At 35.0% G+C, this 27,053-nt stretch overlaps 3 protein-coding genes across 6 annotated transcripts; 1 reads left to right on the plus strand and 2 right to left on the minus strand.

Moving 5' to 3' along the window:
• The first annotated feature begins 14 nt into the window (after positions 1-14).
• On the plus strand, positions 15-957 carry LOC123310841 (mediator of RNA polymerase II transcription subunit 11). Its single transcript, XM_044894520.1, has 2 exons — positions 15-176; positions 233-957. The coding sequence occupies exons 1-2, from the start codon at positions 101-103 to the stop codon at positions 595-597; spliced, it is 441 nt and encodes a 146-aa protein (XP_044750455.1). The 5' UTR covers positions 15-100; the 3' UTR covers positions 598-957.
• On the minus strand, positions 880-11,007 carry LOC123310840 (homocysteine S-methyltransferase 1-like). 3 transcript variants are annotated; one of them, XM_044894519.1, is made up of 6 exons: positions 10,857-11,007; positions 4,393-4,626; positions 3,733-3,894; positions 3,343-3,605; positions 1,450-1,667; positions 880-1,211 (listed from the first exon to the last, which is right to left on the minus strand). In XM_044894519.1, exons 2-6 carry the CDS (start codon positions 4,622-4,624, stop codon positions 1,031-1,033), a joined length of 1,056 nt encoding a protein of 351 aa, XP_044750454.1. In that variant the 5' UTR covers positions 4,625-4,626; positions 10,857-11,007; the 3' UTR covers positions 880-1,030. The 3 variants fall into 3 exon arrangements, with proteins under 3 accessions (XP_044750454.1, XP_044750453.1, XP_044750452.1); XM_044894518.1 differs by having other exon boundaries at positions 10,842-11,003; XM_044894517.1 differs by lacking the exon at positions 10,857-11,007 and adding an exon at positions 4,711-4,869.
• A 1,588-nt stretch (positions 11,008-12,595) lies between these two features.
• Positions 12,596-20,714, minus strand: LOC123311493 (sodium- and chloride-dependent neutral and basic amino acid transporter B(0+)-like). Of its 2 annotated transcripts, XM_044895511.1 has the most exons (4): positions 20,615-20,714; positions 20,511-20,559; positions 20,348-20,451; positions 12,596-14,263 (listed from the first exon to the last, which is right to left on the minus strand). In XM_044895511.1, exons 1-4 carry the CDS (start codon positions 20,671-20,673, stop codon positions 12,679-12,681), a joined length of 1,797 nt encoding a protein of 598 aa, XP_044751446.1. In that variant the 5' UTR covers positions 20,674-20,714; the 3' UTR covers positions 12,596-12,678. The 2 variants fall into 2 exon arrangements, with proteins under 2 accessions (XP_044751446.1, XP_044751447.1); XM_044895512.1 differs by lacking the exon at positions 20,348-20,451 and having other exon boundaries at positions 20,615-20,680.
• Between the last annotated feature and the right edge of the window lie 6,339 nt (positions 20,715-27,053).

Here is a 27,053-nt window from a genome sequence, read left to right on the forward strand (position 1 = left end):
TTTTTACTAAATCAATTTTGACAATCACAACAATAAACAAAGTCGTGTTCGTGTTTATGAAGTTTATGTTATTGTTTTAGAATATTCTAATTTTGTAGAAATGACGGCCCCAATGGAAAGAATACAAGTGTTAGATTCTATAGAAAAAGACATAATAACTTGTCTTCACAGCGCTGGTAATATTCCCATATTCAAGTACACTGATTTCTTCTTAACCAAGTTCATATTTCAGGTCAAGTTTTCGTCGAACTCAGCAAAGAAAAATCCAGTCTCAAACAAGCAGAAAATCATACTCAAACTTTCTTGAAAACTCTCAGCACAGTGGAGAACAAGTTAACAGATCAAATCAACTATTTAACGCAAGTCTCAACTGGTCAACCTCATGAAGGTTCTGGATATGCGTCACAAAAAGTATTGCAAATGGCTTGGCATAGATTAGAACATGCTAGATCTAGGGTGAATGAATTGGATAGGTTGAGGGTAAAGCATATGCAAACTCGTCCAGGCGTAAGGAATTTGCCAGGAAATGGTGCTATGATGCCCCAACAACAGCAACAACAAATGCCTATGCCACCGCAAGGAAATATGCAGCAATAGTAAATTGTGATTCACGTCTTTCCTGAAATATCTGCATAATCTTTTGAGTCAGATTTTCTTCTGAATTTTTCATTGTTTATGATTGACACTTCATAGATATCCTCAAATAAATTATATCGTTTGCTGTGTTCTAAATATTATCAGGGTAATCACAAGAAAAAGAGTGAACGGTATAAATCAAACCTTATTCTTTATATTGAGTATGATATTTGATGTGTAATAGGAACTTGTAGAAAATACTATAGGAGAATTTCAAGATAAAAAAATGATAATAAAATGATAAACTCTGTAAATAACAGTTGTATTTTCAAAATATACAATCATTCAACATATAATAAATTCTGTGTTATGACTAGTTTCTTTCCACATTTTTTTTATTTGAGAATGATTTTTGTACTTATAATTTCTTTATAATTACATTCTTGATTTGAGGTCAATCTGTTGAAGAACAGTTGATCTCCCTTTGTTTACTTTTCCATCTTTGAACTTCATTATGAATTCTAGTTACATCAACAGCGTAGGTTCTACAACAACCACCAACCCAAGTAACACCTAAATCCAACCATTTGGAGACGTACACTTCAACAGGCTCACACTTGTCTCTGTCTATCCATCTGTAACATAAGATTGTTTAGAACTATACTTTTCTCTAAGCGTTTATTTTAACGTACGTTAATTTTCTCCTAAATAAAAATATCAGGTTACTTTTAATGTATAGCCTATACAGTAGAATAATTGGTCTATGACTAAACGTTTAGCTCCATATCGGTAGAATTTTAAATTTTTTGATAATGATGAAACTATTGGTAGCTTTCCTGTTGCTACATATTGAATAAAAAAAATTTCACTTACCCCAAGTCAACTTTATAGCTTTCTCCGCTATTGGGGTACACAATCAGAGGCACTGGATCACTCTCCCTTCCCCTGTTAATGCCGGAAATAAAGGTTTCCACCAATCTGGGCGCCACACAATTTATACCGACGGCCACTAATTGATTTCTGTTGAGATCATAACAGCTTTTAGCAGTGTGCTGGAAATTTTCACCGAAAGCTATGGATTTTCCATCTGGCTGAAAAAAAGTTAAGGATGAGAATATAAATGCGATGGGGTAGAAAGAAAAAAATTATAAAGCGTTTCAACTGAAAACGTAATCACCCTACATAAAGAAATATGACAATTAATTTCGATCAAAATTGGGGAAGTTCATAAGGATATAAATTGAATTCTCAAGTCTGCTCAGAGAACTCGCATTATTGATGATGGTTGCTTCGAAATTAATCGAATTGAAATTTAATTTGTTCAACCCTGTTATGGAGAGCACAAAAATTATAATGGATAAAAGATCCCTGCGCAGCGACATTGTACTATCATTAAGGAATCCTATTCACACAATGATAATACCAAAGTATATATACATATAGGCGTATGTGAGTTCTCGAAATTTTTATTAATTCTGAGCCGAAAGCTTCACCTTTCATATTTGACACCTGTATCTAGAAAACTAGTAATGATCTCAAAATTCATCAAATATATAGGTGGGTATCAAACCATAAATTGGGAAAATATTGGTCGACAGTAGGTTTTCATTCAAATATTGCAGGGTACTCTGTTAAATCTACTGATTTTCAATTGCTACATTTTCAATTTATTATCGTAATTGGCAAATACGTTTCGAGTCATTTTATTTATGAAAATCGAATGACTGAGGAGAAATCGAGTAATAGTTTCAAACCTTCAAAATATGTTAACATACCTATTTTGAAATCTGAAGTTTTGGTAGTTTGAAGCTCAAAATTCCGTATGGTATAAGTACAAATTTGCACGTGCAAATGACCAAAATTTTTCCATGCATGACTAATGTAATATATATACTTGTTCTTGTTGAAAAATTATAGTGAATTTATGCATTAACAAATTGCGTTTCAACGAAAAACACCTTCAAGGTCCTTATTTTGACCAGCTTACAAATCCAAGTTCATTTCAATAATAAAAATTGGATGTAACGATTCGGCGTTAAAAAAGTTTATTCCATACTAATACCTACACGTAGGATGCCTCGATAAAAATGTCATTCGCAGAACGATTGCCAGAGGTATCAAAATGACTGAAAGACATTTCGGATAGGTATTAAAACAGACATTTTACCGCCCCTATAAAAAATCGTTTACCCGTTCAACTGCGTGTACGATGCTACCTTTATGCCTAATTCGCTCGAGGAATTAAGGACGAAGGACAATACAGAAAGAGCGTAAACAAAGAGAATGGGATTATTTATGAATCGTAAAATCTCCAAATTGGAAAATAATTTTTTTTATTTCGAGTTCCTTGGAAATATATATTTCAGTATTATTCCTTCGTTGAATGTTTATTAAAAACGGTGTGATTCAATTCTGGCACAACAGATTTTATTCATTTTGCCCAAGAGATTTCCCATATCATAAAACTCCTGTGTACCAAATTCAGTGATTTTCGTATGACCTTTGAGATAAAAGGAAAAGACTTTTTTAATTGTCGAAATTCAAGGGATTGTAACTCCGAAAGAAGGGACCTCCGGCAAAAATGAAAAATAGGGGTCTCCAAACTTTTTCTTGATAATTTGTGACCAAATTTGTTGCATTAATTTCGGGACATTAAAGATCTTGGAGCCATTTAATTACGGCAATCGTATTGAAATCAGCTGAAATTTTCGATTATTGATTCGTTGTACAGATACTAATAAACCCCCTATACCTATAGTTACTCACTCTAACACTGAATGTTAGCCAAGCTTTGGTCTGTGGACATTCGGTCTTCAGAAGCTTCACCAACATCTCCGCCTCTGATTTGCAAGGAATGGTTTCTAATCCAAGAAGATCGACGCCACCTTCAAGAAGCGCCCTAATCCTTGGTAAGTGCCATTGCTTCATAGTTTCCACTGGTGTATTGGCAGCATAGGACCCGGTGTATTCAGATCCATCATGCAAAGATGCTCCATATGGACCAACTGAACCCACAATCAAGGGCTTCTCTGAAATTTTCGATGGAAGTGATTTTTGGGGTAGTAACACACAGTTGATTAAAATAGAATCTAAAGATTTTTGTGAGCTGAATGATGTCCTATTTTTGATTTTTAAATGGTATTGATTATTACTTACTGCTTGTGTTGAATTCTTGTTGAAACCTCTCTACAGCTATTTTCGCTAGGTGAACTGATTCGACAATCAAATCGTAGCTTTCTTTTTCTGACATTTTAAGATGTTCTACGAAACCCCCTATGCTTGCTTGATATGTGTTTGTCATTATGATGTCAGCTCCCGCTGAAATTAAACCTCTGTTTTACTGGGGAATTGGCGATAAACCGAGCGATAAACATAATTTTTCAAAGATTTTTCTGCTTGTCTTTTTTGTATCACAATCACATGGAAAATGGAGCTTTAGCGACTAAAATGCTCACTACATTTTGTATCAAGAAATGTGGCAATTTCTATGTGATACGTTTTATATTGGAAATTTCTATAGTACTTTCACTCCCAACCCTATTCTTAATTATATAAAGGTAGGCAAAATGTAAGAATGATATGTTTCGAATCAATATTGCAGAAAAATCCGAAAGCGTTGAATGGATGCAGAAATTTTTTTTATAATTGCCAGTTTGAATATCAGAATATTCGAAGACATTCTCACTGTCTACCTATAAAATTTCCAAGATTTCTTTAGCGTCACAGCCGCTGCATTAATATTTTATTACTAAAATATGGAAAGTAGAAAGCTATATTTGATAACATTCCTACTTTTTTCAATAAATTGTTACATACCTCTGAGAAAATCGAGATGAGCATTTATCACAGCTTCTTTGTCGGTCGACAAAAACCTAGCACTCCACAGAACATCTCCATCTATTGGCTTGTTTGTATGACAACTCAATTGAGTTGCAAATCCACCATCCAAAATTGTAATGTCAAGGTTTTTTTGCCTATGGTCTTTTGTATAACCATTTCCGTTCTGATTTTCCGACGCTGTAGAGCTTCCTATACCTGGTGGAGCCATGTCTGCGTGGAAAAAAATCAACAGTGCCAATAATAACAATCAGACGTATCATTCATTATTAACTATTGCTGAAGAAAAAAGCCAACCTTTATTCATTTCCGCAAAAACTTCTGGGGATAAAGCTCAGATGACAATGACAAATATTTTCTCATAAAAATAAAAAATCTGCACTGGTCTGGGATGTCACTGTACACTTTACACTGATCTGTAATTCATTTCAATTCCCCTTTTCTGTTCAGTCAAATGAGTTCAAGTTTCAAATGTTATCTTTAAAGAGATAAGATTGATTACCAATTTACTTATGGGTTTATAATTATTGTTATCCGCCAGTGAACAAGTTGTTGGCTCTTTATATACTCCAATTATGGAAGAATATCACTTCGAATTCCTAATTGTAAAGGATGGATAACCGAATGAAGGAATAGTAATTATAAACTGCAATTAATTTGTTGATTCGTTGAAAAAATGTTGATACAATGTATCGATATCTCAGTCTTTCAGTTAAAACCACCCTAAAGAATTTTTTATCGCTACAAAAAATGTATTACATTCTTGCACTTGCTATAGTAGGGAAGGTAGGTAGATATATTTTCCTCATTAAAAATTAAAATGTTCATGCATTGGAAAAATAATAGAATTTTCCAGTTATTTTTAGTCGTTCCTCGATTTCAAAGTAGATTCCATTACCACCAGGAAACCATCATGAAAAGCTTCATTTCCTAGATATAGGAACAGATTTTTGTCGGCGAGTATAGGGTATAGGTTTTCGAAGAATAAGATTTTGAAAAGTACCGGTAGAAGGCATGCATATGGTAATAATTTGCTTCTTCAGCACATAAAACTAAAAATGGATAACATGTTTGCAATTCGAGATATTCGATGTCAAAGTTCAACATATTTCTGAAATATATCTAATTCTGTTAACTTATTCCACGATGTTATATTGTTCAAATGATTATAGACCCTTTATAACCCAAACAACCAAAATTTACGGGGTGTCGGTAACTATAGAGGTTAAAATATGAAAATAAGAACTGTTTAAAGACCTCAATCAAATCAATTAATCAGCCTTACTATCGATGACAAAGAGGTATAGATAAGTTCCGAAAGTTGTTGGTATTGCAATCAATACAAAGAACACAAATATAGGTACAAATCAAGGTATCACTTCGAACCTAATACCCCAGAGTAATAAACATGCCTGATGGTTTGGAGTGGTGTTATAAATAAATTCTTGTTTACTAATCTATTTGAGAGGTCTCGCTCGTTCAGATTTCTCGTTTATTTTACCGTGTTTCGCCATTCGATGGAACACTGTATACTGATTTTTATGGAAATGAAGTGGCAAATATTTGTGAAACGAAAAGGCTTTCAAAAACAGGTGCGAATGTTGTCTTAATATGGTAGTAGTTGCCGTTAATTCCTGTTTTGTACCTGCATTCTGCATCTTTTTGGTTAATACACTGCGCAAAAAAATTAACGCACATTCTGAAAATCTCAATTTTAATTAAAGTTAACTCTACATTGACTTTATAACTTATTTTTTATGTTCTCTCGGGAAGGTTTTGAACGAAACAAGACACATTGAATAGAAGAAAAATTCAGGATTTCACCGAATCTTATGTGAAAGAAGAGAAATGAACAATTTTCAAAATACTGAAATGCTGATAAGTGATTTAATACTTGGTATTTCCACCCCTTGCATTAATTACAGCTCGGCAACGGCGGTTCATACTCAAAATGAGTGATCTTAAAATGTTCTGATCTAATCCTTCCCAGATTTCTCCGAGTTGGATTCCTAAGTCATTAAGAGTAGCTGGATGATTTTCTGAACTTCTCAGCCTTCTATTGAGGTTGTCCCAAACCTTCTCAATCGGATTGAGATCTGGACTTCTTGCTGGCCATTCCATTCGAGAGACTTCAACCTCTTCAAGGTACTCCTGAACGATGCGCGCACGATGAGGTCTGGCATTATCGTCCATAAAAATGAAATTTTCACCAATGTATGGGTCAAATGGCACTACATGCTCTTCAAGAATGTTCCTCATATACTTATCAGCATTCATAGCTCCATTATCAACGACCACTAGGTCTGTCCTCCCCCGAAACCAGTAGTATTCAGGAAATTGCACTGAGCATATCTTTCATGTGGACGTCTGTATACAAGGGAACGTCGATCACAATGGTAGAGGCAGAATCTAGACTCATCTGTGAAAAGAACTCTTTCCCAATCGGCCTCTTCCCAATGGATATACTCTCTCGCAAAATCCAAAAGCGTCCTTCGATGGGCTGGGGTAAGAGCTGGGCTTCTTGCCCCGACACGAGGCCTTAAATCATATTCTCTGAGGCGATTTCATATTGTCTGAGTGCTAATTTGAACCTCATGAGTTTGCTCAAGCTGAATTTGAAGGAGGCGAGCGGTTGCAAACCGTTGTCTCAACGAAGAAACTCTCAAGTAACGTTCTTGAATGGCAGTTGTTACCCGTGGTCTACCCTGTCCTGGTCTTCGGACATTCATGCCTGTCTCGCTGAATCGCTGCAACATTCTGGACACACTTGTATGGGAAACTCCAAACCTTTCTGCAATTCTTGTGTATGTCCACCCTTCTTCTCGCAAAACTACCGCTTGGGCACATTCCTCTTGGGTCAAATTGCGTGTTTCGCGTTACATAGCGATCGAGTGTAGAAAATCAAACGAAAGAAAAACTATTGATTACTAGAACTGATCGAGAAAAACTGATTCTAGAATGGAGCCAATACATTCAAAATCTGATAATATCATCTTTTTTTATTCCTGCTGGGAAAAAACATCTGTATTGAAGAAAACCGTTGAAAGTGGATAACATATTCATGCATAATTCTGATAAAAATAATTATCATTGAGAACACCTTCAGTTGTAGAATAAATTTGTGATTTCCATAATGTGCGTTAATTTTTTTGCTCAGTGTAATTATAGTACAACTTCGAGGAGATTTAATTTGAAAAATCGACTTACTCAATCTTTCATATCGTTCTAATGGTTTATTAAAAAGAGTTGAACACTTCATTAGAGCAGAATTCGAAATAGAGAACTCCCAATTAATATCCTGGGTTCAGAAACTTCAGAAGAAAAAGTATAGAATGATAAGACAGGTAAATCAAGTAATTTGATATTCGCGGAATATTCAAGTATTAATATTCCTCATTTTTATGTTTATGTTTGTTGTTATGATCCTTCAAAACATCTCACATTCAAGAATGATTTGATGAAAACAAGTTGTTGAAGTTTTACAAATCAGACCAATCTCAAACGGTTAACATTGCTTGTTTTTACTAACACTCAATTGCACGAATGGAAACAAATTCAAATCTTGCATTAATTCTGGGACACACTTCATTATTTACCTACGTGTTGAACCAGTCCATACAATATTATTATCAATAAGTTGTATGGTCGGTTGACCAGAAACCATAAGTTTGAAAACGTCTTGATTACTAGGCGGAGCTTCCAAAGTCAACCCCCAGTTATAAGGGAGTTATACGTAGACATTCAGACTGTCGAAACGTTGCAGTAGGAATGATTAAGTTCGGAGCTTGATTACACATTTAGCCGTAATTTCGTACAAGATGCTCCGGGGCAAATCCATCACGCTCCTAGTTAGAGCGTTGTAAACGTTAATAAATTTAAGGAGTCAATGTTCTCGGATATGGCAGCGTTAGTTTTAATGGGAGTTCATGCCTGCACTTCGGGAATGAAACTGGGTGGTTGACGATATCTCTGAATGGGTTTTATATCAGGAGTTACATAAAGTCCTTCTCGAGCTTGCTCATTTGCAATTTCGTAGTCGTCTATCGAATTTTTGTGCTAGAAAGCAGAAAAATTGATCTAACGAGCCAAAAGAATTTTTCCAACAAACCGAAAAATTTTGTTATCGTATGTGCGAAAAAAACATAATGACTTCAGAGTATTACATTGAGGCGTTCTGAAATTATCCCCTTGGGACAATTCTGTAACTTGGGACAATTACCCCCCTTGCAGATTTCTTTGTTTCTTACCATTTATGAGTGAAGGGACAAACTTATTGAATTGTGTAGCGTCTTTTCGTTTAGTGTAACGATTAATTCCTGTTGAGTTTGCCGTTACCAGAGCGTTTGAATTGACAGGAAAAAGTAACAAATTCAGGAGATCAAAAGCGCGTTTTTTTATGGCCCCTATACTTTCTAGTGTCCTGTACATGTGTTTCACTTTGTGCATGTGTAATTTTTTTTCTGTATACGTGGGATATTGGGATATTAGATATTTCATGAAACAAGGTTGTTTACAAATCAAACGGCAACACTGATCTCATTCATGTATTTTGTTGTTTCATAGGGTGTACTGGGACATTGCCGAATAGATATAAGATACAAGCGGCGCATTGGCAGCAGGAAATATGCCGATTTTTCGCAGGATATTATTATTTACGTTATTTCCACAAATAAATCACCAAAGAATGAAAGAAATCATAGTTCCCTTGTTTTATTTAGTTTTTTTACATTTGAGTTGCAATATATTTACTTTCGCTGTAATAGGGGTTTAGCATTTAATTTCCATACCGAATTTCAACTATATCATCACAAATTCTAATTTTCCAAAACTATAAACCGTCCCAAGTCTCCTATTTCATTTGAGAGTTGAGGAATCAATAGATATATTAACTTGTATCCCAAGCCTCCCAAATCGGTGGGTGACTTGGGACAAGTATATTTCATTTTTTTCCAAATTTATATCCGAATTCTGAAGCATGGTATATATCATAATCAATAGTCTGAGTCATTAAGCATATTCGAACCTCTTTTTCAGATAAAAATAGGTCACCGTTTTGAAAATATGACAAATTGAATTCAACAATCGTCCCAAGTCACCAGAATCTACGATACTCGGGATGAAGAAGCAACCTGGCATCCTCATTTCAAAGTAACTGGAGCTTCGTAAAAGTAAAAGAAATTACGTTCAAACATAAACGAAGTAGTAAATCTTGTCATGTAATTAGTCCGAGAATAAAATCAAATGCTTAAGATGTTTTCACGGCAAAGTCCAACTGTGCACTTTTGCATTGCTTAACGACATAAAAAGGGCCATTTCCCTGGGAAACTGCTCCAACGTTGACGGTCATTTAACTGCTGTTCATCCTTGCAGAAATTTCATTAAACATCCACCGTGAGCCGTGAGATATGATGACCTTTGTTCCTGTTATTATTCAAAGGAATATACCAGATATTTCAATGCCATGAATTTTCGTGGAAATTTTCCGGTTATCATTTTTTTCTTGGATGAGTACCCTCCATACCATACCATTGACGTACGTGGTTGATAGGAATAGAAATTAAAAATTAAGAATAAAGGGCAAAAAAAAACAACATTTCTTTCATTCATGTGAATTTTGTTTAGAAATGAGATTGTTGTGATTGTTGGGTTTTCCACATTCCAACCTTTATTTTAGGCTAACGTACTGTTTCGAACATTTGAATGTGAAATATGACTTGATTGCTATACATAGTTTCAAAGTTTTTTTCATTTACGTATGATCGCGACCATTCCAACAGTTATTAGAAACTTTTGGACCAATATTGAATTTTGGCATCAATCTGTAAAACCCACAGATATTCGCTAATATCTTCAGTAAAAAAATGTTGGTCAAAAATTCGTAAAAAAATCTCCTTGTTCCGATATTTTGTTTTGAAATAGGTACAACCTTGAACAGAATGATCATATTTCATTGAAGGACATAATATGAATAACAAGATAGCAAGTTTGGTGAGCTTGGGACCAATGAACTTTATCTATAACTGACACACATGCTACTTGCTTCTTTTCAGTCATCATGCAGATATTCGATATAGACTTTTTTTTATTTAAATATAATAATAGTTCACTTCGGTAAAAAAGAGCTTGGTTGAGTTCACTTTCTTATGTTTCTAATATCATTATTTATTTAGAATTCTTCCTTATATCATTGTTACAAACTCCTTACATTTCTGATTTGTATATGCTCAAGTTATAGACTTAATCAAGTTGTTGATTATTTCATTCCCTTTTTAAGGTTATCAACTCCGAGAATTCAAAAATAAATCAATATTCAATCTAAAATATTGAGTTGAACGAACGTCTTTCAAAGTGAAACAATGTGATCTTGAACAGAAACTGATTAATTAAATTTGTCCTGTTTATCAATTTGCAGAGAGCAAAATACTCACTATTGTGCCACTCACTTGCTGATAGGCGATGTCAAGCCACTAATAAACTTTTATCATCAATCAATTTATTCAATCAGAAGCCCACGCTTTTTATCACACTTCCTTTATCATGTGGAACAAAACCCATCGAACAATCTCTCTGGCTATTTCTGATACACTATTTGTAAACAGTTTCATATCAGCCTAGAAGATGCCAATACGCAAGCTGAATAGGCGTCACGTGATGTAATTTTGAACATTATATATTCAAACGATGTACACCTATCCTTATGAATCCGTTGAATTTTCTGATTGTTGAGAAATAACTGTTTCATAATTAATTATCTACAGATAAAGCGGGTGGGAGTGGTGGCGTGAGGTAAAATGGATGTGGAAAATGTGTCTTTAAAAATAGGTAGAATTATTATTTGGAAATTGGGAGTTCGCCAAGTTCGGTCATATGAAGAAGATGCCGCATTATATGAATTTTTTTTTTCGAAATTATTTAATTAATTCCTTATGATGATGATAGAGTTCAATTCAATGAATTCGAAAATCGTCTTTTTCGTAATATAGTGTGAAAGATGAAAAAACGTGTAAATAACATGTTCATTTAGTTTTTTCATGGTGATTTTTATTTGCGATACCTACTTCATCCATTACTACCTTACGAAAAATAGCATGTTTTCGATAACGATAACACCTCGAAATCATCAATAACCGGCAGAGTGTGTGCCATTGACTTCAAATTTCCGTTTTAAATTACCAGTCTCCGGTCTCAACGGAAATATGAGGCCAGTTTAGAAAAAGAATTGGTATTTTTGCCGAGATATTGCTATGTTTCTATTATTTATACACATATTCCTTATTCTAGGAACATAAGTTTCAAGATTCAGTAATAAGACAATTGCAGTATTTTTTATAAAGCTCAAGATTTCGATATTTATTTATATTATCATCAGAAGCACTACAAGTCTTGTATCCTGAAGAATGTTTTCAGCACCGAAAATGGAATACTCACAGGATTTTAGAGTTTTAGACAAATGACAACCTTCATAAGAAATCCAATTATTTCGTATGTAATCTAGGGACGTGTACACTATGTACAGAATGGGTAAAATTCGTTGTCTACTAAGAGGATCTCGAGAATTATAAGAGCTAGAAGAAAACGGATGACACATTTCCTAGCTCTTTTTCAGAGAAACAAAGAATGTTGAAAACCCTAGTCTCCCACGATTCTTCATTTTTGAGTTATTAGCGAAAAATTAGATTGTGACGATTTCGAAAACTTCTCATAACTTCTTGGTCTTTGAAGATCTGAAACTTGAACCTTCTTAGACACTATACGTAAAACCTACTCACATGTTTCTTTCTAATTCAAAAATAACAAATTCAATAAAAGTTTGCATTTAAAAAAAACGAAAGTTCGCCTAATTATTCGCTATGAGAAAATATTTTGAGCTCGTCCGTGGATTCTACGTAAAAAAGTGCATGTAGAAAGTCCAAGTTTTAGATCATAATCATAATCTTTATCTAATTTTTGTGAATACTAACTTTTGTGGTAGATTACAATGGAAATTTATAATGTTCAAAGTCTTGCTCTTGACTAGGAGGGTCTTTTGACTGGATTCATTCTTCTGAGTGATGATCTCTGTTCTTCAAGTGTTGGAGGAACACAACAGCTTTTATTGGGTAATCATGTCTCATATTCACAACGGTTCATTATCGATTGAAAAAATGAAAAAAACCGGTCAAAACGGAATTTGCAGCTGAAATTCAATCAAAAACTTTATTCATCCCAAAGTAAATGAGTTGCATAAACAGATAAAATAAATAATATAATTTTTTCGAATCATTCCTAATAATGTAGCCTCTTTCTCCATGGCATCGACAGCGTAACCCTACTCTCCGATGAAAAATACGCCCTAGCTAATCGCGCCTTCTCGTTTCCAGGTCCCCATGTTTCTAACGATCTCCAACAATCCCTCAATTCCCCATTAATAGCTGACCGAAGGACCCAATATAAAAAACCGATAGGTTTCCAGATCAGTATCAGATAGAGAAGGAACTTGAAGGGGGAGAAATCACCGTCTGAAAATGGAGCGAACAGTCTCCAGTTAGTCCCGAGATGCAGTCCCAGCATCAGGAAAGGAGCCACGTAAAATAACAACCTCATTAGGAAGGAAGGATAATAATTAATCAGAAAATGGAGGTCCTCGCAGTATTTATTGATTCCGTAAATGAGAACTATAACAGCGACCGTGAAAGACGCTATCGGAATCCTGGAGACAACGTTTGGTATTTCGAAAAATGGCTGCAGGAGCAGCCAACCGGTGCTGGAGCACAAGAGAACGCCCAAACTGGCGAAAAGCATGCATAGAGCTAGATTGAGAATACATCGCAACTCTAAAACTTGGGGAAACTGGTCGTATATGCTGCAAGCGATAGTTTGTATCAGGGCTATTTGGGAATTGATGCATGAAAAAAAGATTAACAAAAATAAAATGATACTCCAAAGCCTAACGCCGCTTAGTTTACTCAAAACCTCGGGGAACACAACGAACACGTAACTGAAGTCCCCAAATTCGTAGTGATTTTGCAGAGCACCCCTTTCAGTACTCAACGATCCCAAAAATAGCCAAACGATGCATGTAGATCCAATGGAAATTGCATAATTCGTATATACAATCCTCATTGAATCTTTATGGGTTTTATTTCTGTGGTAGGCATAAGACCCGTACGTAATCAAAGTCCCTTGCGCAATTCCTAACTGAATGATAACCATTTCAGCAGCCTTGCACCACGTCGAAATCCTCCCCAAATGGACGAAATTCGACGCTGAAAAAAGCAGCTTGAAACCGTGAAAAGCTCCGTGAAGTTGACAGCCGATGGAAAACAAAACTAGGAGGGAAAACAGTGGGACTCCAATAAAAATTGGTAAAATCCTTTCTAGGCTCTTGATGTTTTGGAACACACCGATGTAAACCACGAACCAACTATAAACAAAAGCAAGGGCTTGCTGCCAAATGAACCTCCCAAAATGATAATGTCCAATATGTTGCGTGAGATCCAACTGCAAAACGTGATCGTAAAAGTAATGCTGGGATGGTGAATATTGGTCTTTATGCAAATAACCCATCCTGGGAACGCAGGTTATGTTCTTGTACTCTGGTTCGTCGCAATCTGACCATGGTAAAACCGTATCGAAACATCTGGAGAAGTACATAACTGCGTAGATGGCGTAGGCGTTGTTGTAGAAGGCCACTATAAGGCAGAGGAAGATGCAAGATATTCCAATGCCTCTTGCCAGGGGTACACAGTTCCATACTTTGACAGGTCCGAGTTGAGAGTATTGTCCCAGCGAACTTTCCATGAAGTGTATGGGATATCCCAAGATGAACGTGAACAGGGTGTAGGGAATGAAGAAGGCTATACCTCCATGACTGAAAATAAATATGATTACTTTGAAATTGCTCTTCGATGATTATACAATATATTATTATAATATGATAATTAGGATGTAAAGGAGAATGTTAAAGTCAAGTTTTCTGGCATGAATGCCCAAAATTGTTACGACTTTGAAGACAAGGTTTATTTTAGTATTATGAAACAAGAGTATGTGTATTTCTGCTGTGTCTTTCGGATTTTATGAAAGTTGTCAAAAAGTGACCTGTGCCTTATGGCGTACCTACTTTTCTTAACATGAAGAATTCAGTATATCGAAACATTTCTGGTCCTTCATGTAGCTGAATATCAGTAACGGTGAAGCAGTAATTTCCACGAAGAAAGTGGATCTCTGGCTCTACCATCGCCTCAAATTAATTCAATTTCTCCGAATCCAAAATCAAATTAAACTCTGAATTCTGTGGATCATTCGGATCCTTAGTAAAATACTTTTATTGTTGCTGAAGTCGGGGAAAGGATCAGGATAACGTTGCTCCTTTCCGTACATGAGCTCTGGATTTTACGACCGCTGTCTATTTTCGCAATAATTTCCGTTGCAGCAGTTTAATGCAATAATGGCTCTCATAACGGAAATTGGGGTTATCTTCAAGCCTCATAATTTGACGATAACCATTGCGCCAAGGATACTAATTATTCCGAAATATTCATTAAGTTGGAAGGTTGGTAAAAGCGATAATACATCGGTTAAACTAACAATCGAGAAACTATATTATCATAATTATGTACGAATATACTTCAAGCACAGACTTAGAGGTAATAGTATAAGATGACACGCAAGCATTGCATGCATGTTTCAAGACAAAGCAACGATAATGCAAGAACTTTTGCATCAATAACTGAACCCCTGTAGATGTGTAGAATGTTTTGTTTCATAGTTCACGTTGTAAGGCATGTAGACGTAGATTTCACGAAACGAAACGAAAAAATCAATCTTTGAAGATGGATGCACGAATCTCGAAATATACAGGGTGTTGCATAATGAAGGATAATATGATACCCTATGGTAGAGGACGTTAGCGCCCCAAAAATCATAAGAAACATTCGATAGCGCATCTATCCAGGAATAGGGGAGACTAGGGAGCATTGATACATGGGGAGGCTTGATACAGGCTTATATCCGCGATCTGTAGCCGTTTTCAAAAGTTTTATACTAGTGAACACTATTCTTTGGCGTGACGTTAATCTGTAAGGCTTACAGTAGTTTGTTTGTGAAATATTCAACGAAGAGTGTTTCGAGGTGAGAAATTGTAAGTTTTTACTCAAGTTACCTAAGGGTTTTATGAGCATGCATTAATTCTTCGGCATAAACAAACATTTCACTGGAAAATATGCATAAAACTACTCAATTTACAGTTTTATTCGCCTTTCAAAATATATGAGTATAAGATGAAAACATAAATCCCTCTAAAAATTGCTTTCGGGGAGGTTTGAGACATTTGTCGTGGGGAGGCCTGATACATGAATCATCTTCAAAAAAATATTCCCTAGCTAGTTGGATAGGCCTACATGAAGACGTTTTCACCATCCAACATATCAAAGGGATTTTTAACAACTGGAATTTATCCGTACAATCCCCATGTATTTAACGAGGTCGACTTTTCTTGTGCGGAAGTGACTAACCGACCATTTCATGATTTTTCTACACCTATGGGACCAAAGCAAGCCAGTATCATTGCTGACCTACCTACTGAGCTTAATAATCCTCTCGATTACTCTCCCAGTACATCGTATCAATCCTCCCATATGTGGGGAGGCTTGAGACAGTTTGCATGTTTTTGTGTTCAACGTTCTGTATAGAATAAGATGGTTATGTTTTGAGACTTATATATTTATTTTGTTGAACGATTAATTGAAGAATCATATAATATAAGAAAAGTCCTGTTTCTTCATATAATTCAGTTTCCAGAATAAAAATTCCAAAAAACGTATCAACCCTCCCCAGTCTCCCCTACTACCCAAAAAACAGCAAAACATAAATTCCTTCATTTGAACACTTGCCTCAAAAACGAGTGCCATTCTCGAATTTTCGAAAATCTCCAATATCTCGAAAACCAAGGGACTTTTACAAACATGACACATATTATTTTTAACCGCCTTAACCGTTTTCATAAAGTTGTCGTAGACTATGGAATATCTCTTTATGATATTCTCCACCACATACTTCAGAATATCGATTAGATACTTTCCGGATTTATACAGTATATCAGCAGCATCGAATTGATATTTCTTCTTCTTACCTTCCAAAGTCATAGAATTGAATCTATATATGCAGATTCGCGTATCCCAAGGGTTTGGAATGTCGTCCAAAGGAAGGATGCTTTTCCCTATTTGGTTAAAGCAGATAAGTTGTCCAAAAATCGGGGAAACGCGATTTAAACGATGTTAAAAAGCCCCGAATTCAACCGTATGTGAAATCGGAGATACCGTGAGCATAATACCGGGCAAAAAGCCGACAGGATTCCCTGTTTATGGAGCTTTCGAACCGAACGGAAAAGTTAGATTTTCGGTTTTCGCACCACGGGCATGGATGTTCACACTCATTTGAACCCCCTTACGCAGCTGTATCCGCGTTGTCTACAACACGTTGTTGGATTTTTCTACTTCATTAGATCGGCCTGTTTTGAGATCTACCGGGCGGCAGACGCTCCTGTGTTTCGAAAATAGAACAGTACTCATTCTATGGAATTTACGATTCTGATCATCAATTAGGAACAATTGTCTTTCATTATCCTTTGATTACAGCATATTATGAAATAAATTGACACTCGAATCCACACATCCTTTGACTACGCCACTGAATTCTACATAAAAAAGTGACTGCAGAACCTAAAATTTATATTTATTTTACTTGACTTAAATCTTACAGATACAGTGCTGCCATTCAATCACATCGAATTCCACACTGTACACATAATTCGGGTGAAAAAACCCTAAGTTGAAATATCCTCACAAAAAATATACCTTCTTACACTTATACTACAACTACTTTTCTGATAGTAAAAGACATAAAGTTTAAGGAAGAAATGAAAAAAGATCCAGAAGCTCAAAAGTCCTATCTTGGTTTCGATAGTTGCCTATTCGTGACAAATAACCCACCGTGAATTGCTGACTGTTAGAGCCTGATGAATTTTGTCAAAACTAATTTTTCGATGTTATGCTTGCTTCCTAATGTCGTCGAATCTCTTCCCCATGGCTGATAACATTGATTGACTCTGATAACGCAAAGCCTGCTTCTGGAAACTTTGTCAAACTTCACTTCGAATATCTACCCTCTATCTCTAAATATCTCTAAACTCAAGGGATGATACTGAATCTTCAGTTTTTTCTCATGATCTGATTTTGTGATTATTCTTTTTTCGACGACTACCTAACCCAACCACTCATTTGCTCAGTACATCATTTCAACGGGCAAAACCTTCATTGTGAATCGATTAACTGAACATTAGCGGTGAATTATATTTATGATGTGTACTCGGAAATGAAAATCAATTGTTTGGCGACCCCATCGACCAAATAAGATGGTCGATATCTGCTTTCGACGTCTCGTTTGAAGCAATTTGAACTTTGTCGATTAACAGCGCCAGATTCTGTTGAAAATGGTGATATGAAAAGGTATGGTAATTGCTGAGAACACGGTTAGTGATTAATCAATTAAAATTTCAATCGATTAATGAATAGAATGAAAAATCAATGGGGAATTCTCCTCAATTTGGGTTATTCCTGCATATGCAAGTTTAAACTGAATAAGTATGAGTTTAATTCATGATTTTTTCAAATTCAATGCGGAAACTATTCAAAATCATCCTTCAAATATGGGATTTAAAATTTGAATCGCTTTGTGTGGAGTTTAAGATTTGGCAACAACGCATATAAGAACAATGAAAAGAACAATGTCCGATCAGCTTGTTTATAAAACAACAGCTGTTGATCTACAGGCGCGTACTTACTGGCGAGCTTCAACTGCAACCGGCCATAAAAATCCCATAAAATTTTACGACCTTCCTCGTTCGTCGCAGACTTCATAGACAGCCATCTTTGTCTATCTCATCAAGATAATGCATTTGTTGTCCTTTATTATCAAGGCATATTTCAGTCGATGTTGCCAGCTTGTAAAATTCTCACAGAACGCTTTAAACTTCAGATACCTATTTTTATTTTTCATTTTTAAGTGCTTAAAATAATTTTTTTGGGAAACGGATGAAATGGTTATTTCAAAATGTGACGTTTCAAAGATATTCCATAAAAAATACATCATTTTCGTCAGAAGGAGTATTCCCTATTTTGATCAATACATCTGCAGTTAGTATTATTTGCGATTCATCTGTTAAATGTACCTTGCAATTGATTTATTTCGATTAATCTATATCACTTGTATCTTGTTTTTTTTTTTAAATCATCTCACTTTGATGCAAGAAGTCTTTTTAATTTCATATTGGCAGATATTTGTATGGATACTTAGCGTATGATAGTACTAGGTCATAAATGATTGAACATGTATATTACCTTTGAGTATTCAACCTCAAAATAATCAATGATACTACTATACTATAGCAGTTGGCATTTAGTTACATTATGCTGCTCCTTGATAATTGAGAATAATTGAGATAATTGAGAATGATTGAGATAATTGAGAATTCTGAATTATCGCTTTTTTGAATGATCATTGAATTATGAAGATTATGTAATATGTATACCCATGTATAGTGGGATTAAACTTTATAATAATCTATCAAACAGACTGAAAAATTTTGATTACTTTAGATTTAAGAGGGAAATTAAAGAACTCTTGTTGGGAAGATGTTTCTATAGCAAAAGTGAATTTTTAAGTTCTGTTATTGTATGAAACATAATGGTTTTCTTTTTTTTTCTGTTTGAATTTCTTTGGTTGTAATTATTATTATTATTATTATGAGAGAATTATCAGATTATTTCACTCATAACATGAATTACTATAAATGTGTATTATACTTATACCTTCCATTGAGGAAAGCCCATCATATTATATCCCATACAACGTCCATCTAAGGGTTAAATGTCGAAATTCGATTACACTTGTAATGTGATTCCACTTCTGATAGACGCCGTTTCCAAGGCGTCCATTAAATGCCCGAATCGTCATCGCAATCCGCTTCAAGAAGGACCCTCATGACCGTAAGCGAAACCCAAACGATCATTTTGCGGAGTTCAAAGGTTACTAATCAGCAACGATGGACCGTTCGTTTGTCTCTACAGAGTATTTTCTATCAACAGGTTCCGTCCGATAACTCAATTTCCTGCTACGTGCACTACGTACTGGCACGTGCCTAAAATTCACGCACTCAGGTCGCCAACTTGTCGTATCGTATCGATATGTATCAAATTATGCCACGAAGCAATATTTGATGTAGTCTTACCAGTGCTTCTTCTAAGATGAACCAAATTAGTACATACCTCAGAAGAAGAAAAACAGCTTCAGTGATGTTGAAAATATTTTCGCTTTATTTGAAAATGAGGAGATTCAACTCTTCTATTATTCAAGAAAACTGATATTAAAGTCGATGCTATATGATATGACCTCAACTAACAAGAAAGTCGTCACTCTCTGACATGCGAATTCGAAAACACAAATTCACTTCAGACTAAAAAAAAACTTCTGACTACTCCTTCATTTTGAATTAATCATCGTACAAATAAAAGCGTTCATTGGTTGGTTAGGGTATTTATGTTCGATATAGATGTTATATTTGGTGTGATAAGTATGAACTATCAGTGTTTGTAGTATTTGTACTGTATTGGTTTGAGGTTTTTCAAAATGAATAAGTATTCAAATTCAAACAGTGGAAAGCACTGATGAAAATTATAAATAAATACAGTGTGATCTTACAGCAGCATATCTATCATATGAATCCAGAGTTTAATAAGAACACTCGATAGAAAATGGTCCGGAAAAATTCAGTTGGCATATAATTTTCCGGTGAGTTTTGTATTAAGATCATTGAATTTTGTGGGAAAAATAAAAGAGATAGAAAGAAGCTATTAGGAAGATGCTTGGAACCATAAACATTAAGAAACTAAATTCTTACTTGAGAGAGGCCAAAGGACATCCGAATATACCATGAAATGATAGACATATTTGTATCATTGAAAGAATATAATAAAATCTTGAGGAAAAGTGTTCTCTGTCATCCTGAAATGAAAGGATTCATTCTTCAGTTGAGCCTGAAAAATATTCTGGTAGGTACTTACTTCCCAGTCGAGCAGTTGTATCTCTTTCACTATATTTTCCTTTGATTTCCTGATGAACGAAATTTTTTCAATTAATGAAGTCGTTACTTCTGTCAAGTACTCACGTTATATCTGCCGGTTTTTCGATATATTTGCGGTGTTTATCATCTTCATCATCTGCCATATTCCTGGACAGAATTATTATAGCGAAAAAAAAAACTTTTGACAAGAATTGGATTATCCAAATCAAAGACCACAGATGTTTCTGTGATCTGTGATCAAATATTATAATCTTTGATCCTAATGTCATGGAGAGAAAAAACACAGATAATGTGCTGAAATTCTTCCTTTGCTTTCATATTCTGGGCTTCACGGAAATATCAGATGATGCTTACCTCAATTGCAAAATGCCGAATGCGCTGAGAAGTTCATCCATTAACGACTCCAAAATTTTTTTGATTTTATGTTGATAAAAATTACAAAAATTACAAAAAAGTATATTTCAGGTTTTATCTCATCATTTAAAAAAATATCATATGAAACTACAGGACATTATTCAATCCTAAATTAAGTGAACATTCCACAAATTGATTTTTTCTTGGTTGATCCTGACAGCCCTATTTTCAGTAGTTTACGTGTACACTTGAAACTATTGAAGTATTACAAATATTTTTGGGGCGTTAATTTCGAGGTTGCTCGGTTTATTTGAAATCTTTCATTATCTGAAAATTAGCAGAATTATAAGTGAATTAGAATCAAAATTGTAATATCCTTCTGTCTATCCCAAAAAGTCCGGCAATTAACGTAAAAAAACATCATAATTAAATTTCCCTTTCTGTTAGCTCATCCTAGCTTTAACTTTCGTATTGAAATATTCCCCCCTAAATGAATTACAAAAATAAATACAGACTGGTAATTTCACGGGTTTCTTCGGAAAAAATGATTCACTTTCACCAGCAAAATTGTATTTACGCAGAGGGAGACTTTGATCCAGAATTTTTCAGAGGATAATTAAAAAAAATTACGCAGTAAATACAGAACGGAAAGCTCTCCAAACCGAAGGGACGTTCTGAGAAAAAACAGCAGTCGAGGGGAGAGCTAATCTAGAAAATTGGCATACTATCATCAATAGACGCTAATTGAATGATTTTGTCTACCATTGACCACCCAAGTCTACTTTCAGGCCAGTGTTTCAGGACGAAATGTATCAGTCAAACTTTGAACCCCGAGATTGTTGAAATAAAGCAGTTTTTATAACTAAGAATATCTTTCCGTGTATTCGAAGGATAATACATTAATGAAAGTGAATATGCAACCAATTTAAAAAATTTAGGGGTATAATATATATTCACTAATCTCAATAATATGCTCAAGAAGAATTTTAACGAAAAAAACAATTGGTCATATTAAAATGGGACAATTTTCTCCACGAAATGATTACCCTTAAGCTTATTTGACTACAGAATTTTCCTAACTAATGGTTCTAATTGGATATTGAATTCAATTCGTGAAGATGATTATGAAATGTTAATTTCTTATAATTATGCTTGATAACTGCATGAACTTTGAACCAGTAGTGCAATGAATTAAACTTTCCTAGCGAACAATGGAAACGGGATCCTTCTTTATCCTTCTCTATCCTTGAATATAGCCTCCTAAAAGCGGTTCTCAAGAAATTTAGCACTCTCATAAATGGTTATCTGAAACAATCTCTTACTTGCCCAACTTCCTAAGTTTATGAGAGTTAATTTTCAGTTCTTCTATATATTCAGCGATAAAAATAGTTCTCCGGACCCGGACGTTAAATTCAAATTAAATTTCACTTAACGCAATTAGAACTGTCGCTTTTTCACTAACTTTCCCGTGTCGAATTGACAGCAGGTGAGATTTGAGCATTAGCTATGTCGAAAATCTTATTTCCTCCTCTAGAAGGAAAAACCTTCTGTCCATATGTCCACCATTCAATAATTTTCGAACAATATTTTGGTGTTTTCACCAAGAAATATAACAAAAAAATTTAATAATCAGCAACTAGAACGAGCTAGATAAACAAAAAGCGGTACGAGAATCAAAACATTCAAAACCTCTTCGATCAAAATGGAATGGCACTCAAATTAATATTTTAACTAGTCCTAGCGTCTTAATAACACGCTTGACACACAGATGGCGCTTAAATCGCTTTAGTCGCCTCGTTTCCCATCTCTCTACTCTATAATCTTTGGGTTTTATGCTACATCATAGAAGAAGAATGAGATAAGGATACTTTGTTTAGGACTTGCTGAGGAAAATAGTTTTTTGGATTTGCAAACATATTTTTTTCCCGCTCTGAATAAAATGTGGTCCAGAAAATCTTTTTCATAAAATATGAATCTATCAAAAATTCTAAATTTAAATATCCCCAACTTTCAACTACGAGGCCAGTCTGTTTTCCACAAAGTTCTCAGAGAGAAACATTTCATAGCAAAAGTAGAAATGATGGAGATATACCTAATACGGAAAATTGACCGAACGTGTTTTCCAACTCATCTGAGGTCATATCCAGAAACACACCTTCCAATTGTAAATTTGAGTACAACTTTCTTCAATTATTACAGACCCAGACATAGGAGAGCGCTTTCGTAAGGTAAGAAGCAAATTTTCCGATGATAAGACGGAGAAAACGAAATTTGTTATTCGTATAAGAACCGAATGAACCCTAAGCACGTCTTTCGTATCCGAAAAAGATATTTCTTACCTGAACTCTTGTGCTTCAAGATATGACGAAAATTTCGTGAATGCATAAAACCTTTCTCGCGCGCGGATCCTTTATACGAGAAATTGATATTAAAAACTCCCCCTTTATTGAAATAGGCTATATTTCATACGGGAAATATTCCGGTTTTCCCGGCATTCAGCACATCGATAGCGTCATTATTTTTTCGGCGGCAATGCGGTGCATCTTTATCGGAAAAAAGTACATCGAATCCAATTTTGCCGCAGGCATAAATCACTCAGGAACCTTAGATTGAATGGCGACAGCGTTCCGTGGAAAAGCCGAAAAGTTTTCTTTCTTGATAATGGAGTTTTCAAAATAATTCCCCAAGTTCTCGAATAGATAATTTAATGGATCGATACAGACTTTTTTCATTTCTGTTATTTGTGTAAAAGTGGAGAATGTCCATTCGATATTTTGTTGATTTTGCAACAATTTAGATTTTATTACAGCTTTCAACAAGCTTTCAAGTACTCGTGATAATATTTCTATCAGTCCACCTATATTATATTTTAAAATTAATATACCTATCAGTTATAGGATGTTCCTGGATAGTATCATAAAATCAAAATCCCTCCATCAAATAGAGTTCCCACTGTAATCCTCTCAGCATTATAGGGACTATTAATTTCAAAGTTCCCAAGAAAATTTCGTTCATTCAACGTCTAAGTTGAGTTAGCAGTTTGCATAGGATATTTCTGCAATATAACCTTATACCTAGTTGGGAAACCGAAGAGGGAAATTCGGTATTTACTTGAACGTGTCAGATCAATACATATATATAGGGAGAATCGTCTAGGACAGCCTGTCAGAATAGTAAAAAAAACGAGCATTGTACAAACTCAAGCGTGTCAGATTGAGATATATGTGGTTAATTACATGTTGAAAACTATATATTCCCTTAATCTGACAATTAAAGCTTGTCAAAAATGTGTGGGAGGACACCAAAGTTGCAAAAAATAAACGTCACGTGTACATTCTCGAGCGCGGTGGCGTTTTTTCTTATTTTGGAGCTTATGATTCAAGAATAACGGAAAAAATATATCCTGACAGTTTCAGCAAGCCGTAACAATAAAAATTGGCCACAAAGGTCACAAAAATCAGTTTTTCTGAATTATCTCCTCCCCTGGGCTTCAAATCTTTTTCGCATTCATTATAAAAGTTGTAGAGCATAACATTTTCTACAAATTTCTTCCGATGCATTTTTTTCTACGTTTGAAGGTTCTTGAGATATATGGCGATGAATGTACATTAGACTGGGATTCTACATTGACCTTGCCCTTTCGCATGTGTGGCTAACCTCCTCCTTATGTCCCTTTAACTCGAGAACGGTTAAGAGTATGTAAAATTGCTTCAGACAAAAGTTGTGTAGAATTTTATTATCCACAACTTTCGTTATGAATACAAAAACGATTAGAGGTGGCAGGGGAATATTCGACAAAAAAGCATTTTTATCATCTTCAAAGTGTCAGATTAAGAAAACCCCCCCATCTATATGAAAATCTGACACGCTCGAGTATGTACAGATAACGATTTTTTTTTACATTTTCAAAAGACCGCTGTGACCTTGCGTCACGTCCAAATTGTCAGTCCCTTGAAAAGTAGCTTCCTTTGGGCCCAATTAACATATCCTTCAAAAATCTGACACGCTAAAAAAATTTATTTTTACCATTTTCAACTCTCCCGTACGGCCAGTCCCACCGCGCAAACTGTCAGATAAGTATGAATTCATTATCAGAGACACGTAGGGCATATACAGAATCTTAATCTGATACGCTCGAGTATGTACACCTGACGATTTTTTTTTACATCTTTGAGACCCTGCAGACGCTTTCCCCACCGCTGAAAGTGCATACATCATAGAACCCTTTTTTCTTTCTACCATCTAATCTTCAAAATACACTAGGTCTCCGCGATGCTCGAGTAAATCCCGATTTAGCATCGTCGGCTCCCCAACTATTATGAAAAAGAGAATTTTGAACTTAAAGATTCTGCCACTAACCAGTAGTGCATGATTTTATAATATATCTACATGTCAGCTAAATGAATTTCCTCGAGTTTGTTAAAATTCTTCGATGGATCTTCCTGGTATAAAACTGATGGCTTTCACAATAATTATGTTCTGCTGTAGAACTCGACTTTTATCGATAACTGTGAAATCATTCACTAACAATCTTCATACACTATTGTTTAACAAAATTGATTTCTACTGGAAACGTTTATAACATTTTGGAATGTTACTATCATTGTATAAAGACATTCTTCTCCTCATACAATGTCATTACACTTTATATCATGCTATCATTGGTTGTTTTCTTTATCAGAATGTAAGCATACTTCATTGTATTGATACTGATATTCTGACCAAGAAGAATATGTGGTACAAAAAGGTTTCAATAAAAAAATGTGAGGTTTTTCATTTTCTTCATTATTGTTTCATAGTGGATGAAATTTTTTTTATATCTATCAAGAAATATAGTTCGTGGAAACGAGTTTTTTATCCTGGACGAAGAAACAAAACGTAACAGCATACTCTATTTTGTGAACGGATGGGGGTAAAAATTCAACTAGAAAACATCTAAACGAAAGCGATCTGGGAAAGGACTGCGATCTAATCTGGGTTGAATCTGCAGGGAATATAAATGACCCCTGATGTAGGTTTGGATATCTCCTTTTCAACAATAATCCATCTATGTCGGGCACGTTACTTCTGATTGCAAAAACATGTTTTGGAGGAAATAATACGATTCAGCATTCTCTCAGAGATAATTTTTTTTCAAGTTGAAAATTTTTCAATATCGAAATGAAATTTTGCCGATGATTGGAACCTCATTTTGGGTATCTGTATTATGGTAAAATTCACGCTCAAAACCAGAAATTTAAAAACTATAATCTTTACTGCAAGGCAAAGGAATCGTTTCCGGTTAGCTATAGAATATAAAATACAATCCACAATATTCCTTTACTATTATGTCACTCTCGGAATTGAAACCGCAAAAAAAATATAAGAGACCGACATATAAGAATGGAAACAATTTCAGTCTTCTGGCATGTGGAACAATTTACCAGATAACCGAAAAAACGACCCTCTAGCAATGTTCGAAACACGATTATCTCAACGGAAAACAACGAACACAAACCAGGATGGAATATAAAGTAGTCGTCCCAAATTCATTTCCACTTATTAGGGATTCCTTTTTTGGAGCGGCAAAGAACAGGAAGCGATGAACCATTTTACTTCTTTTGAATCCTCGATGAAGAGCTGGAATACAGATGGAAAATTTCCTCGTTTGAATGGAACAATATATATACTCCATTCACATTTATTTTAACAGTCGGTTGGCTATGAAATAATTTTCTCAAGTTTTTGAAACTAGAACGGAGTAAGGTTGGCACTCATGAAATGTCGTTAATGTCATAACGCCGTTGCCACAACTAATATCAATTTTTACTACGAAAATGGCAAAAGTGATTGAAAAAAGAGACAGGGTTTCAGGAAGTGCTATTTAGAATTCAGGTCCGCTCATTCAAATAGTTATACCCTGATATTCTAAAATCCACAATACGTGAGACGGTAGGGAACATATTCAATGTAAGAGAATTTATATAATGTTTCATCTGAATCTAAACGACTCATATTTCAGCTGATTGTTTCCACAATCCGAAAGATTGTGAATGAAGACATTGTATAAAGACTGTGGTCTTTATACAATGATGAAGAGGATGACAAAGAATTTCCTTCTATTGGGAGACCCAAAAAAGTGGTGGCATTTAAAAATTTTATGTTTGAGTGGATTAATGCGAAAAGTTTA

Source organism: Coccinella septempunctata, chromosome 4 (genome assembly GCF_907165205.1).
Source record: "Coccinella septempunctata chromosome 4, icCocSept1.1, whole genome shotgun sequence".
Lineage (NCBI taxonomy): Eukaryota > Metazoa > Arthropoda > Insecta > Coleoptera > Coccinellidae > Coccinella > Coccinella septempunctata.